The sequence below is a fragment of the Chiloscyllium plagiosum genome, chromosome 42 (genome assembly GCF_004010195.1).
Source record: "Chiloscyllium plagiosum isolate BGI_BamShark_2017 chromosome 42, ASM401019v2, whole genome shotgun sequence".
Taxonomy (NCBI): domain Eukaryota; kingdom Metazoa; phylum Chordata; class Chondrichthyes; order Orectolobiformes; family Hemiscylliidae; genus Chiloscyllium; species Chiloscyllium plagiosum.
Window position 1 is genome coordinate 15,652,645 of NC_057751.1, and position 16,064 is coordinate 15,668,708.

At 45.3% G+C, this 16,064-nt stretch overlaps 1 protein-coding gene across 2 annotated transcripts in view; it reads right to left on the minus strand.

Moving 5' to 3' along the window:
• LOC122543177 (metal transporter CNNM3) overlaps positions 1-16,064 on the minus strand; it is an 87,305-nt gene extending 71,241 nt beyond the window's left edge. For both annotated transcript variants that reach the window (XR_006309941.1, XM_043681599.1), the window contains exons 1-7: positions 14,713-16,064; positions 8,243-8,383; positions 5,057-5,209; positions 4,139-4,308; positions 2,848-2,944; positions 956-1,101; positions 354-489 (exon numbers count right to left, since the gene is read on the minus strand). Coding sequence is in view for 1 of the 2 variants with exons in the window: in XM_043681599.1 (XP_043537534.1) it covers positions 354-489; positions 956-1,101; positions 2,848-2,944; positions 4,139-4,308; positions 5,057-5,209; positions 8,243-8,383; positions 14,713-16,030 (2,161 nt within the window). In the remaining variant the exon portion in view is untranslated. The remainder of the gene's footprint in view (positions 1-353; positions 490-955; positions 1,102-2,847; positions 2,945-4,138; positions 4,309-5,056; positions 5,210-8,242; positions 8,384-14,712) is intronic.

Consider the following 16,064-nt stretch of genomic DNA (forward strand, 5'->3'; position numbering starts at 1 on the left):
TGAGAAGGCCATCAGGTCAGTCACATCTGTGCCAGCTGTCAGCCTTGGGCCACTTCCCTACCTTTTCCTCATGAGATTAAATTCTTTAAATTTTAAACCAATATCCCCTCTTTCTCTAACCATGCCCCTGAGTCTGCCCCCACTCATGGAGGTTTTCTCTCACCACCTATCCAGTCAAGCCCCCTCAGAATCTTCAATGTTTCAATAGGTTCAGCTCTCATTTTTTTAAACTCTAATGAATGAAGGCCTGACCTGTTTAGCCAATCTTCTTAAGTCAACCCTTCATTCCGAATCAGCCTCTTTTGATCAGCCTCCAAACTACGAAGGCCATTGCATCAAAAAAAATCACTCACTTCTGGAGGAGTTTTGGTCTTTGAGCAACTTTGCTTGACTGCTGGGAATCACTTTGAGTTCAAATGTATCTGGCGACAGTGAAGAATTGTGTATTCTCGAGGCCATAATCGCATTTAAATACTGCAGCCGAGTAACCTGAAGGGAAACAAAACAGAGTCTGTCCATGCCCTTTCTTAACAGTGGCAGGTAGAGGTGCAAAGTTAGTACATTGCTCCAATTAATACTTGCAATGCAAACTCCATTCCAAAAAGATGCAGACTTCATACAGAATTCAAAAACAAAGAGCTCCACACTAATGTCCCTGTTTTGAGCCAGAAGACTTGGATACAAGTCCTCACTATTCCTATATAGTGTGTCATAATGTATAAGACGACACCGTTTAAAACCATCTATAACTCTACAAGTGGAATGTATGTAAAATGAGAAAGAACTCCTCAGACAGGGGAGTTTGACCAGAAATCTGACTTGTTTCACTGCTATTAGATGACAACTGACCATCTCCGTCTCTCCATCAAACTCCATTATATAACCACAACATTTTCCACTTTTGTTTCATTCAGTACTTTTCCCTTTTCCTTATCTTTCCTAGCTGCAACATTACCTTGAGAACCTGAAGGTCGTTTAGTGCTCTCACAGTGTAATCAGGGCAGTACATGGAAAGGTTTGCACTTTCCCCAGATTCCAGGAGATCCTTGGAGAACAGGTCTCGCCGACTCCACTTCACATTCGAGACTGGTGACTGGTGGACTGAGAAAAACAGAGTTAAATGAGCACTACAGTTGTGAACAGCAGAGAAGCTAAAGAAGTCCTGTAACAACTTCAACAAGCAGACAAGCCCTTTGCTCTCGACAATGCACAGCAAGTTAAGAAAAGGTGTCATGGAACCAGAGTGCAGAAGTCAAATGGGCCATGCATGCAGACGAAATTTAATTCCACTTTAAAATAAAATATTCAAGATTATCTTTATCTTTCCATTCTAAACAACACTGCATTTATAATTGATGTCGGTCAATTGCAGTGTAAAAATGTCACACACCTGGTGTGCTTAGCTATCAGTGACAGCATTTCATAGACAAGAGATAAAATGTCCACAAGCAATGGATCTGCAGAGTTAAATACAATTATAGTTAGCCAGGAGAATGAGCTCTAAAAACACAGGCACTGGAAATAATGTTGCAGATTATACAGCTCAGACCATCATTCCAACAAACACTCTCAGGACAGGTATACTGCTGAGTTAGATAGAGCAATGAATCCACTGCACCACCCCCATAAAACACACAAAGGACGGGAAGAAACGTTAACTCTGGTTTCCTCTTCACAGGTGCTGCCAGACCTGCGGAGTTTCTCCAGCAATTCCCATTTCTGTTTCAGGTACAACACAGGGTAAGGATTCAGTGTAAACTTTCCTCGACTGTTTAAAACTGAAAAAGTAAAGCTTCCTCGACACTGTCGCAACCAAACACTCCCTCAGTGCTTTTAAACCGCAAGTAAAGCTGCCTCCACAATGTCCCCATTAACAGCTCCCAGGACAGGGACAGCACAGGATTGGACACAGTACATTTCCCTAGACTCTACTAAATTGAAAGTAAAGCTCCCATCAAACACTCCCATACTCGGACAGCATGGGGTTAGGTAGAGTAAAGCTTCCTCTGGTTTTTTAAACTGAAGGTAAAGTTTCCTGAACATTGGCCCGAGCAAACTCTCCATGGTCAGCAAGGAGTTAAGACTCAGTAAGACTTCGTCTACTTTTTTAAAGTTACAGCAAAGGTCCTACTATTTCTTTGAAACTGAAAGTAAAACAGCCTCAAGGCTGACCTCATGAAACATCCATAGGACAGGGACAGCACAGGGTTAGAGACAAAGTTCTCTCTACACTGTTCCCATCAAACACAGGGTGAAGTGGCAAGTCAAGCAACCTCTACTCTTCAGCTGAAATAAAAGCTCTGTCCACATTGTTCCCATCAAACAACCCCAAGGACAGGGACAGCACACGTTTAGATACAGAGTAAAGCTGCCTCTACTCCTTTAATTTGAAACTAAAGCGACTTTGACATTGTTCCCATCAAACACTGCGAAGTCAGGTACAGTGGAAAGCAGTAATGCTGCCTCCACACTGTCCATATCAAACACTCCCAGGACAGGAACCACAGAGAGCTAAATATAGAGTAATACCCCCTCTGCTCCTTTCATCTGCAGGTGAAGCTGCCTCTACACTGACCCCAACACTGCCAGGACATTTGCTATTAGATACAGAGCAAAGCTCTCTCCTTGGTGCCTACATCAAGGACAGGTACACCACAGCACCTTGCACTCCCATTCTTATCCCTTCCAACAACTATCTCCATCCTCTTGCTAACACTGCAAAGAATCAATGTGGATAACAACTCTTAAACACATTCAAGCTGTTTGCATACACATCAGTGAAATGCGAAGTAAAGTTTGCCAGGACTGTGGAGAACAAATAGAAATAAGCAAAGCATAAATTCCTACCAGAGGATGGGGTAGTTAGTGCAGAGACACCATAGTAGGTAAAGGCTCCGTTTTCGAACTTCAAACCCTCTTTACCAATCTCCACCTCCACTCGTCCCTGTTTTCAAGAGCAGATTTACAATGCGTTGTTACTGATTGTAACAAGAATGCAACAACACTTTGCATAACACAGCACTACCTGTCAAGGCAGATGTTGACATAAGACACATCTGAAGAATAAAAGCAAGAGAAATATTGAAAAAGGTTCCATGGTGTTAACAAGTAAAAAGATTGCAATATTACTAACATGAGCCATGTCACAGAACAACCATGCTGAGTCATCAGGATTCAGCTATGTATCTTCACCAACAAAGTCTGTAATATGCTCTACTGTTGACAAATATTTGAGATGTTTTGTTGCGTCAGAACTGCTGCAGCCAATTTACACACAGCACGTTCCCACAATCAGCACTGCAGTAAGAACCATATCAACTCTTTCTAAGTCACATTGTTTTGCATGTGCATATCAACCAGGACACTGGGAGAATGACTTTGTTTTTCTTTGAAATAGTGCCTTGGGACAGAAGCAAATAAGAGCAGGATTCGGCCATTTGGCCCCTCCAGTCCTTTCCAGAACAAGTCAGGATCCTTCAGGGCTGCCTCACCAATCTACCTACAGTGAATGGTTCATGTGAAAGATGGCATCCCCAAAAGGTGAAGCAGTGCATTCAAGTGTCAGGCCAGTTTTTGCACTGACACCTCTGAACAGAGTGGCAGCATGACAGTACAGTAAAGTGGGCAGACAGAGTCTGACTTTATACTTCAGGCAAAGTTCTCCACAGGCATTGTAAATATCAGAGCCCAAAGTTTTCAATGCAGAGTCCCTGCACCTCTGTTGCCCTTCCCCCCAAGTGTTACGAGTCCTCTGATGAACAGTAACATTTTCATTATTATTAACAATAATTTATCACAGTTGTAACGATCGCCATTAGCTTTAGATTTCAGGTTTTGTCAATTCACCAAATTTAAATGTCTGACAAGTCGGATTTGAATCTGTAATCCCAACGCATTCACCTGGGCTTCTGGATCTCGAGTGCAGTGATATTAGTACTACTTCACCATCTGCTCCTTGGGTCTCCTCTTAGCTTTCCTCCCCTCTTCTATTCATGCAACCTTCTATTCCCTTTACTCACAGCTACCTGTCCAGTTTCCCTTGAAATGTATCCAGATGACTCGGGTGAAGGGGCACTCCCAAGTGAAAGTCAAAAGGTAGGGATTTCATGTCCAGGAGAAGCATCAGAATGACACGTACCTGCAACACCAGAATGAAGTAGTCAACTGGCTGATTCCGCTGGTACAGGTAATGCTCCGGAGCCATCTTGTGATTTTCGTTGAACTTCACCTCCTGGTTGACACTGGGGTGTTTGAGTAGATGGAGAAGAACGCTCTCAGAGACCCGCGAGGGGCTGAATAACTCCACTTCTGCAAACACAACCTGCGGTCGTTATAGCAGTATAGCAACAAGCTCAAAAGTAACCCGCTCAGATACGCTATCGTACCGGAGTGATGTAGTTCAGAGTAGCTGAAAGTTAATGTAGTTGGGATTCTTTCCTTGGGGGCAAGGTGGAGAGTGGTGTGAAGAAAACAGACTCTGATTTTATAATCCCACATGAACACCCAAAGGCAGGCCCTGGACTCTTTCTCCATCAGTAAATGGCTCATTACGCATGTTAGTATTTAAATACAAAATCACATTGGCACAGTGTGAATACATCAACGTTGCTGCTATTATTCAGGACTTCTGCATTAACGTGGGAGCAAGATCACACAATATACTTTCTTTAGTACGTACATAATTCATTCCTTACCCCAGTTCCCACTCAGTTATAGCCACCTTCCCTCTAGTACTACACTCTAGGGTTAACCCGTCCCAGTGCTCCCTAGAAACACACAGAGTCCAAATTCAGCCAGGCAAGATTTCAGTCTTAAAACTGTCAGCCAACATTAGATTGTACTCTAAATTTCAGTGCAGCACTGACCTCCCCTAACCACTTTCACCAAGCTAAAAACAAGAGTCTGTCAACTTAGTAGCTTCAAACTCACGGTTTTCTCTCTCTTCAGAAAAACATTGCACATTACAAGACACATTTTGGAGAGGAACCAAAGACACTTAGCCTCTACCATCCCTCTCACAACCCCAGCCTTTTCCCAGCAGTAACTGTCTCCCTACCTCTGGATAAGAAACGCTGAGTTGCTAGTAAAAGCTGGGGTGAAATCTTTCCCTTTAGATCGATATCAGGCACCTTAAAAAACGAGACATCTTCCTTCTTGCGTTCAATAGAAGTGCTGATGGGAGCAGGCTTTTTCTTCACCTTATTCTCCACTGTGAAAGGAACAGGAAATTTGAAAAAACAACTGTCATCTCTGATTGAGATTCTTTGAGTCACTTACAATTGGCTTAAATTCAATCCTCCGCCACCATCTCAGCAAAGTAGCACAGGTCAATCCCCATTTGAAATGTAAATCATTCTTCGAGTGAGACTGCAACGAAAAAAGCATCATGAAGCTCACTTGCATCTTCCAGCATGTGCCGGAAGACTACTCTCCATGACTTAGATGATCAGTACTGAGGACGTTCTGCACTGTTGGAGATGCAATACCTGTACTGCAGAAGTACTGCATCAGAGGGGGAGGACTGAGGGAGCACAACATTCTTGGAAAAGCACAACAGTTGGGAACGAGATATTGTTAAAGAAACAACAAGAGGGATAGTCTTTGTACTCTAAAGGGTCTTTTCTCAGCTTTGATTTCTCATGTCTTTGCTGGGAAGAAATCAATATTACTGCATAGAGTGACAACGCTGTCTAACTGATTTCTGTGCCCTCCCTCAAGAAGTCTGAAGCTAGGTGGCGTTCTCTCAAAAGGCAGAACATTATTGAGCAGGTACAGTGATCAATTGCAAAGGCAAATGGCACTTTAGTCTCAATTGCTAATGGACTGGAATCAACAAAGTCAGGCTGCAAAACTACAGGGCTTTGATGAGACCACATCTGGAACAGCGAGTGCTGTCCACATTTAAGGAATGATAGACTTGCACTGAAATTGGTGTCGATGTTGTAACTATCAGCTATCATTCAAAACCAACGTGGTTCACCTGTCTTTTAAGAAACATTATGCTACCATTAGAAAGACATGACTGGTAGTTATTTAACCTGAGGGTCACAATGCTCAGGCGAGGGGAAGAGGTTGAAAAGGCGAGTCCCTCATGGTAATATCAGCCTGTGCAGGAAATGAAACTACTTTGTCGGCATTGCTCTGTATCACAAAGCAGCCATCCAGCCAACTGAGCTAACCAACTCCTGAGGCAATTAACAAAAATGATCGAGGAAAACCCTTTTTCACAAGTGGCCAGGATCGGAATATGCTACTGCAGAATGCAGGCTCAACTGGGGCTTTCTGGAAGGAACGATACAGTCATTTAGAGAGGAAAACCGTGCAGGATTACAGGGAGAAGACGGGGAATGACACACAGAGACAGGTAGTTTCAGAGAACCAGGGTCGTCATAGTGGGCCAAATGGTCGACCATTGCGCTGTAAAAATTAGGTGAAGAGTCTTCAAGGTAGTGGTTTCCCCTGCACCTTCTCGAGGGGAACGAGAGCAATAAATGGGTCTCTTGCCAGTAGCACCCATCTCCCATGAATGAACATCAATTTTTCTTTTATTTCACAACAAAGTAGCAGAAGGAAATTGATCCACCCTGTGCTTACAGCAAGTCCTTAATGGTGAATCAACACTAGTGTTACATTTTAATCACAGGTAAAGCAGCAAGTCATATTAATCACGTATATAACCTCGGTTAAATGGCACAAGTAGGGTGTGCTATAGAAAAGAATTTGGAAGGCACCAAAAGGCAAAAAATGTACTCTAATAGTCCAAGAACTGAGAAGTCATATACATGAGGAAAAGGTGCACAGAAGGGGGTTCCCGTTTGATTGAGTTCTTTAAGATCGTAGGTGATTTTGAGTGGGCTGATACAGGAAAATTTCCAAAAGCAGGCGATACCAGAATCAGCAGCCTTAAATCAATTATGTTCACAAAGAAATCCAATCGGGATTTCAAGACAAATGGTTGGAATGTGTCAACGCACAGGGAACATTTGAGGTCAACAGCAGAGATGCATTTAAAGGAAAGATAGATCAACAAGACAGACAGAAAAAGGATATGTTGACTGGGTGAGAAAAAGAGAGGGAGGGCATTTATGTGGAGCATAAACATTGGCACCAGGTTGCTAAAACAGAATGGTCAGTCCCTGTACCGAAATGCTGAATAATCCTTCTGAGAAGGGAATTGGTGAGACGACTCCGAATTGTAAAAGCCATCAGGCCTCTGACCAGTGGAGTGCCACAAGGATCGGTGCTGGGTCCTCTACATTTTGTCATTTACATAAATGATTTGGATGCGAGAATAAGTAGCACAGCTACTAAGTTTGCAGATGACACCAAAATTAGAGGTGCAGTGGACAGCGAAGAGGGTTACCTCAGATCAGAACAGGATCTTGACCAACGGACCAAGGGGCTGAGAAGTGGTAGATGGAGTTTAATTTAGATAAATGCAAGGTGCTACATTTTGGGAAAGCAAATCTTAGCAGGACTCATACACTTAATGATAAGGTCCTAGGGAGTGTTGCTGAAGAGAGAGACCAGTTTCATAGCTCCTTGAAAGTGGAGTCGCAGGTAGATAGGATAGTGAAGAAGGCGTTTGGTATGCTTTCCTTTATTGGTCAGAGTATTAAGTACAGGAGTTGGGAGGTCATGTTGCGGCTGTACAGGATGTTGGTTAGGCCACTGTTGGAATATTGTGTGCAATTCTGGTCTCCTTCCTATCGGAAAGATGTTGTGAAACTTGAAAGGGTTCAGAAAAGATATACAAGGATGTTGCCAGGATTGGAGGATTTGAGCTACAGGGAGAGGCTGAACAGGCTGGGGCTGGTTTCCCTGGAGCGTTGGAGGCTGAGGGGTGACCTTATAGAGGATTATAAAATCATTAGGGGGCATGGATACAATAAATAGGCAAAGTCTTTTCCCTGGGTTCAGGGAGTCCAGAACTAGAGGGGCATAGGTTTAGGGTGAGAAGGGAAAGATACAAAAGAGACCTAAGGAGCAACTTTTTCACGCAGAGGGTGGTACGTGTATGGAATGAGCTGTCAGAGGAAGTGAAGGGGGCTGGTATAATTGCAACATTTAAGAGGCATTTGGATGGGTATATGAATAGGAAGGGTTTGGAGGGATATGGGCCGGGTGCTGGCAGGTGGGACTAGGTTGGATTGGGATATCTGGTCAGCGTGGACAGGTTGGACCGAAGGGTCTGTTTCCATGCTGTCCACCTCTATGACTGTAAACTCAAGTTTCAACTTACTATTATCTGATTCGTCGAGGATCTCAGATTTGATGATTTCTTCGATGACATCCCCAAGTGTCACTAAACCGAGTACCTCGTAGAAAGGATCACCATCTCCTTCATTGTTCACCTTCTGGACCATTGCCATTTGGGATTTGCCTCAAAACAACAACATGAACACAACACTGTCATAACCTCTGAACAAGTTTAGGTGATAAAACACAACAACCAAGTAAGCCAAACCAACTTGGATTCAAGCCTTTTTCAGAGGCTTACTTTCCTTGCTGCTTGCCCCCTCCCGCTCTGATGATCTGCAAGCATGAAAAAGCTAAGGGAGAGACTAAAATTAAAGGGCAGCGTTTACAAATTAAAGGTCTCCCATTCAAGAAGAGGGGAGTAAAAGCAGAGTCACTAAATATTTTTAAAGCAGTTTCTGGACTGACAGGGGAGTCAAAGGTATTGGGGAGGAGGTTGCAAAGTGGAGTCAAGGGCACAATCAGATCAACCAACACGTTTACTTTGTTTCTTTATTCTTCAATCAGATGTGGGTGCCGCTGGAAAGGCCAGCATTCGTTGCCCATTCTCCAATTGTCCTTCACCCGAGTGGTTTACTGGACTATTTCAGAAGGCTGTAGAGAGTAAATTCTACTGCTGTGTGCCGGGAGTTGCATTCCCACTACATTTTCTCACTGGCTGCTCAGGCCTCCGAGGCACATGCACGCCACTGACTCCCGGAATTGGAAGTCAAATTGCATTCAGAGCGCCAACTCCAAATGCCGTGCATGGAACATCGGAGCAGCTGGCAGTTTGGAGGAAACACTGTTCTGGAATCATACGAGCCAGACCGATTAAGGGGGGCAAACTTCCCTCCCTAAACGGCATGAGTGATCCAGATGGGCTTTTATGACTACCCACAGTAAGTTGTTGTACCTTCTTCAAGACTAGTTTTATTCATTAAATTAACTAACTGAATTAATTTTCTGCCAGCCTCTGGATTACTCGTTCAGTCACATTACCAGCACTTTCTCTGAGTTTGTTTTATTGAGTGGTGGAACAGGTTCAAAGAGCCAAAAGCTCTACTACTAATTCACATCATCACATGGAAGCGGCGAATCTTACATCCCTGAAGTACAGCATTCAGGCCATCATGCCTGGGAGAGCTCTTCAAAAGAACAATTCTGTTTATCCCACTCATCTGAAGTTCCACCAATAACCTTGCAAACTTTAAGTTGCTTTTCAAGTATCTGACTGCGTTTTCAGAAGTAACAAATAAATCCAGAACCCTCTTAGGCAGTTAATTCTAGATTATAACATCTCACTGTACCACTAACCATGAATCCAAAATGTTACTTTTCAAATTACTCTAAATCTTCATAGAACCATGTGAAATCAACCCTCCTGTCAGTGGGACAACTTTATCCTTTTCTATTTTTATTAAAACTGCTCAGATTTTTGTGCAGGGAGATTGCATAGAGGTGCACAAAAGCAGGGGCCAATGCTGTTTGTCATTTTTATACATGACCTGGATGAGGGTGTAGAAGGAAATTTGCAGAAGACACTAAAGTCAGTAGACTTGTGGATAGTGCGGAAGGATTTTGCAGGTTACAGAGGTACGTAGATAAGCTGCAGGGCTGGGTTGAGAGTTTAATGCAGACAAGTGTGAGATGATTCACTTTGGAAGGAGAAACAGGAATACAGAAATGGGTTCATGGTAAGGTGCTTGGTAGTCTGGATGAGCAGAGAGATTCAGTGTCCAACGTACATAGATCCCTGAAAGTTACCACCCAGGTTGAGAGGGTCGTTATGAAGGCATACGGTGTATTAGCTTTTACTGGTACAGGGATTGAGTTTTGGAGCCATGAGGTCATGTTGCAGCTGTACAAAACTCTGGTGCAGCCACATTTGGAGGATTGCGTACAGTTCAGGTCGCTGCATTATAGCAAGCATTGGAAAGAATGCAGAGGAGATTTACCAGGACGTTGCCTGGTATGGAGGGAAGGTCTTACAAAGAAAGGCTGAGGAATTTGAGGCTGTTTTCATTAGAAAGAAGGTTAAGAGGCAACTTAGAGACATAAAGGATGATCAGAGGATTAGATAGGTTGGACAGTGAGAGCCTTTTTCCTTGGATGGTGATGGCTAGCACAAGGGGGCATAGCTTTAAATTGCAAGGAACAGGAGAATCGACGTTTTGGGCATGAGCCCGAAGGGCTTATGCCCGAAACGTCGATTCTCCTGTTCCTTGGATGCTGCCTGACCTGCTGCGCTTTTCCAGCAACACATTTTCAGCTCTGATAGATATAGGGCAGATATCAGAGATAGGTTCTTTACTCAGAGTGTAGTAGGGGTGTGGAACGCCCTGCCTGGAACAGTTGTGGACTCGCCAACTTTATGGGCATTTAAATGGTCATTGGATAAACATACGATCGATAATGGAATAGTGTCGGTTAGATGGGTTTCACATTTCAGCACAATATTGAGGGTAGAGGGACCTGTACTAGGTAAAGTTCTAAGTTCACCACCTCTGCTCTAAAGAGAGCCCACCATCTCAAGTCTTTCTGCAAAATGAAAGCACCCCCACCATTTCTATCATTCTTGTAAATGTCCTCTGTTCCCTTGCCAAGGCCTAAACGTCTCTCTGAAAATGTGGCACCAAAATCAGACACTATCCAGCTGGGACTTATCGAAGCCACTGCTACAAATTGTTTCTCAGAACTGTAGATTTGATTTAAAATCTACAGAGGTCCAGACAGATCAGGAGGTGTTCCCACTTAAGCAAGGGTCAGAAGGGAGCGACACACATTTAAAGTATTGCAAAAATGATGAGGAAATGTGTGCTCATACAACAAATGATTACCATCTACAATGCAGGGCCTCAGAACACAGTGGAGGTAGGTTCTGTTGAGGTATACTAAAAGGAAATTAGAATTCGACTGAATTTGAAAAAGAATCAAGTGCACCATTATGTGAGGTTGAAAAATGTTAATGAGTGAATTGCTTATACAGAATGGTGCAAACACAGCAGGTTGAATGGTGACTGTGCAGTAAACGTTCTGCTTTTTGTACACCCTCAGTTAGAGTGGTAGCCTTGTTTGCTCTAAGCCTTGAGTTCAAGTTGCTCACTACCCTGCTGGGCATTTTATCCCTTTTTAATTTAACTTGCCAGGTAAAGTCCTGGACTGGTGAGGTGAGGGTTCAGGTGCACGCTTTGGCAGCGGGATGCTTGTGTATTAAGCCAAAAGTGGAATACAACATCCAGCTGGTATTTCAGGCAATCACTGAAGGGAAAGTTTGAAGTTAATGTATCAACATCCTATACTCAAGGTCCTGATAGAAATCTGGATCCTGGCTAATCAGTGAAGAAAGGGGAAAGGGGGCATTAATTCCTGGAAAAATGAAGTAGGCGTCCTCAAAAAAAAATGCTTTTCAGATGGATGATGGAAAGTAAAACCATAATTGTGCTTCTACTCACAATGAATTCAAACAGGATATGCTAGAATGATCCAGAAAGCAAATGTGAGGCCTCTCTATATCTTAAAGCAGAAACAATTCAACGATACACCACACCAAGCTCTGATATTTATAAATACAGACAATTCATTACCAAAAAGCTGTCTGCTAACTCTTGCTGTTATATAGGTATTATTAAATACAATTCAGCTCTCAGATAAGTGCTGTGAAACTACTTCAGTCCTGGTGAACCACTGCAATGGATTTCACAGAATACGTACCAGTAGTCAACTGTGCCCTTGGCTGGGACCTAGCCCCCGAGTGATGAAGCAGGATAAGGCAATTTGTGTCAATGAGTGCTGACAGACACACAGCCAAGTGTTAACAACTGGCACCAAATCTTTTGAGTTATCGAACTTGGTGGCTTCATGTCAACCACCAGAATACGTATCACTGAGCCACCAGATGGAGGTCATTCTGCCCATCATGGTCTTTCAAAGGAATTTCCCCACACTCCACGTCATATACATTTTAAAGTTACCACTGAATCTGCCAACATCACCCTTTCAGGTCCTGCATTCAAAATCACAACCCACTGCATTCAAAACAAACTCTTGTGTTGCCTTTGGTTCGTTTGAAACTGAAATTTTACGCACTGCGATTACTGACCCTCCAGACGCTGAAAACATTTTCTCTGTTTCGTTAAAGACACTGACAATTTGGAGAACAGCAATTGACTCTCCTCCTCTGCGGTGCAAGAATAATTGCAGCTCCTGCACCGAAATGCAAATCATAGGATGGAGGAACGGAATAATCTATTCAGCCAATCAAATCTGCTCTGCCATTGGACAAGATCATTCTGGCTGATTTAATAACCCTATACTCCGCATTTGCTGTCCTTTCCCCGTAACCCTTGATTCCCTCAAATATTAGAAATATGTCTGTTGCAGAATTTGAATGCAACAATAAAGCCATAGTGACCCTTGACAGTTATTATCAATTGATGTAAAAAATGCGTCTGGCTTGCATGCAACTCCAGATCTTCAGCAATGCAATTGACACTGCACAGCTCTTACCTCTCCGCCTCCATCCTACTCCGACCTATCACCCTCACCTTGACCTCTTTCCACCTATCACATTTCCAACGCCCCTCCTCCAAGTTTCAACTTTGATCTCCAGCATCTGCAGTCCTCACTTTCTCCTCTCTGAAATAGTCAGGCAAGTGACTCAGTTCAAGGGAAATTAGGCAAGACTGGAAAGCAAAAAGGCCTCTCCTTCCTTGAGTAGTGTACCCAGAATTGACTATGATTTTTACAGATTCAACACAACATCCCTCGCTTTCCTACTCTATTTCTAAAACCTGAGTTAAAAATCATACAACACCAGCTTGTAGTCCAACAGAGTTATTTGGAAGAACTAGCTTTTGGAACACTGCTCATTCATCAACTCCACAACCACCCAAAGGAGCAGCGCTCTGAAAGCTAGTGCTTCCAAATAAACCAGTTGGACTACAAGCTGGTGTTGTATGATTTTTAAACTTTGTCCAACCCAGTCCAACACCAGCACTTCCAAAGCTAAAACCTGAGACGTTGTGTGCTCTGGTTTTAAAAAAGCCTTGTCAACTTGCCCAGCTGCAGTTTGAGAACTGTGTTGGTGATCCTATTAATGAACAGCAGCACCTGTACTGATAGTGAAACAGGACCAGAGAAGTCAGAATCTGGGAGAGGGACAAAACTTAGGCATGCAATCAAATGGGGCAACGGGCTGAAAAATGGCAGAAGGAGCTCAATCTAGATAGATGCAAGGTATTGCATTTTGGTAAAACAAACAAGGGTAGGGCTTATACAATTAATGGTAGGGCTTTGGGTAATGTTGTAGAATAGAGAGCACTAGGGGTGCAGTTTGTGTCACATATTGACAGGGTAGTGAAAAAGGCATTTGGCATGCTTGCCTCTATTGTTCAGTGCTTTGAGGATAACAGTTGGGAAGTCATGTCGAGGTTCTACACGATATTGGTGAAGCCTCTTCTGGAATATTGTGTCCAGTTCTGGTCGCACAGTTATAGCAAGGATATTATTAAGCTGGAGAAGGTTCAGCAGAAATTTGCCAGGACGATGCTGAGTACGGAAGGGTTGAGTTATAAAGAAAGGCTGGGACATGTTTCACTGGAGCATAGGAGATCAAGAGGCAGCCTAATAGGAGTTTATAAAATAATGTGAAGTAGACATAGAGTTAATGGTAAAGTCTACAGATGTGGAGCTGGAGAAGCACAGCAGGTCAGACAGCAGCAGAGGAGCATGAAAGCCAAAGCTTCAGGCAAGGACCCTTCATCAGGTCTGATAAAGGGTCCCAGCCCAAAACGTTGACTGTCCTGCTCCTCCAACGGTATCTGACCCACTGTGTTCCTCCAGCTCTGTATTTATTGACTCTGGCTTCCAACATCTTCAGTTCTTACTGTCTCCATAGAGCTAACAGTAGTTGTCTTTTCCCTGAGATGCTCAATTTCAAGACCAAGGGGCACATTTTGAAGGTGAGACCAAAGAGATTTAAAAAAGACTAGTCAATTTTTTTCTAACAGAGGATGATTCACATATACATTGAACTTCCTGAGGTAGTGATGGATGCAGACACAGCGGTTAAAAGACATTTGGATAGAACAAAGAACAATGTATATGTGACTCATGTTCTTTGTACATTTGGATAGATACATGAATAGGATAGCTTTGGAAAGATATAGGCCAGGAACAGGCAGGTGGAACTAGTTTTTGGGATTATGTTCACACATTGACTGGTTGGATTAATAGTTCTGTTTCTGTGCTGTATGACTCTATGACTAAAACACATTCTGAGGGGCCTAAATAGTAGGTGCTTTGGATTATCGTGGGAAAGAAAAAATGGTGATGAGAGAAGATCTGCAGGCAAGTCAAAAAAGTTCAGGTCACGATGAGCACACCTCGTTCGAAGGCTCTCCACAAAGCATCGTGCAAATTAACATTTCCTTTTGCACAGTGGAACAGATTCTGCGAGCGACAAACAATCACCTTTCTTAAACTCTTCCAGGACAGCGTCCAACTTGGTGTCATTGAACACAAAATGCAGGGGGTGGTTGTAGAATTTGATGATGGTGTTCAAAGGAGTGCAGTCCTCTGGGTCGACCATGGCCAGGTCTTTGACATAGACCATGTCCACAATGTTGGATCTCTCCTCCTCGTAAACTGGGATCCTGGTGTAGCCACACTGCATAATTTCAGACATGGTGCTGAAGTCGAGCACGGCTTCAGCGCTGAGCATGAAGCAGTCCTTCAAGCTGGTCATGATGTCCTCCACAACTTTGGTCCTCAGCGTGCCGCGGCTGAACTCCTCCTTGACAAACTCGCTGTAGGGGTCGGTGGAGCGCAGCATGTCCAGGATCTTCTCGCGGACGTAGCAGGTGCTGACATCCTGGCGCAGGGCATAGTCCAGGAGCAGGGTGACGGGCAGGGCCAGCGGCGAGGCTAGCACCACGAGCAGGCGGGTCAGCCAGGTGGTGCGGGAGGCCACGGCGAAGCCGTACCGCGAGCAGATGGCATAGGGCACCACCTCACCCAGGAGGAAGAGCAGGCCGGCACAGACCAGCACGGCGGGCAGGAGGGCACCCAGCACCTGGTGCAGCAGCACCGCCAGGCACGAGCTGGCCAGCACGTTGCCCAGCACCAGGGAGCACAGCACCAGGTTGCCCCGCCGCCGCAGGGGCTCCAGCGAGTCGGCCCGCCGCTTCTCCGCCTCGGTGCCGCAGTGGCGGATGATGCGCAGCTCCGGGGGCTCCAGCCACAGCACGCTGAGGCGCAGCAGGTGGAGGAGCGCCGAGGCGAGCAGCAGCAGGGCCAGCACCAGCACCTGGCCCCACACCGAGCGGGGCGACGGCGGAGGCCGGACGTCCAGCGGGGTCTCCCAGCCGCCGGGGGGCCGCCACAGGGGCCCCTCCCGCTGCACCAGGGCGCACAGGTAGTAACGGCCCGCCTGCAGGCCGGCCCGCACGCTCACCAGCACCGAGCCGTCCGATTGGTTGCCGCCCAGGTGCAGCCAGGCGGTCTCGAGGCCCGGGCTGCCGCACTCGGGCTCGCGGCTGTAGGCCAACCAGGGCCAGCTGTCGGCCGCCAGGCGCGCGCCGAACACCCTCAGCTGGAAACGGGCCCCGGCGCCGGCTTCGATCGCGCCGCCCGCCATCCGCACCTGCCCGACTCCGACTCCTCCTCCGCCGCCGCTGCTCTCGAGCCGGACCCCGCGCACCTCCACCTCGCCGCCACCGTCCGGCTGCCCGGCCGCGACAGCCCACAGGGCGGCCAGCGCCAAGCGCAAGCTCCCGTCCACCGCCGCCATCTTCCCGGCAGGCTGGGCGGGCTCGCCTTGACAC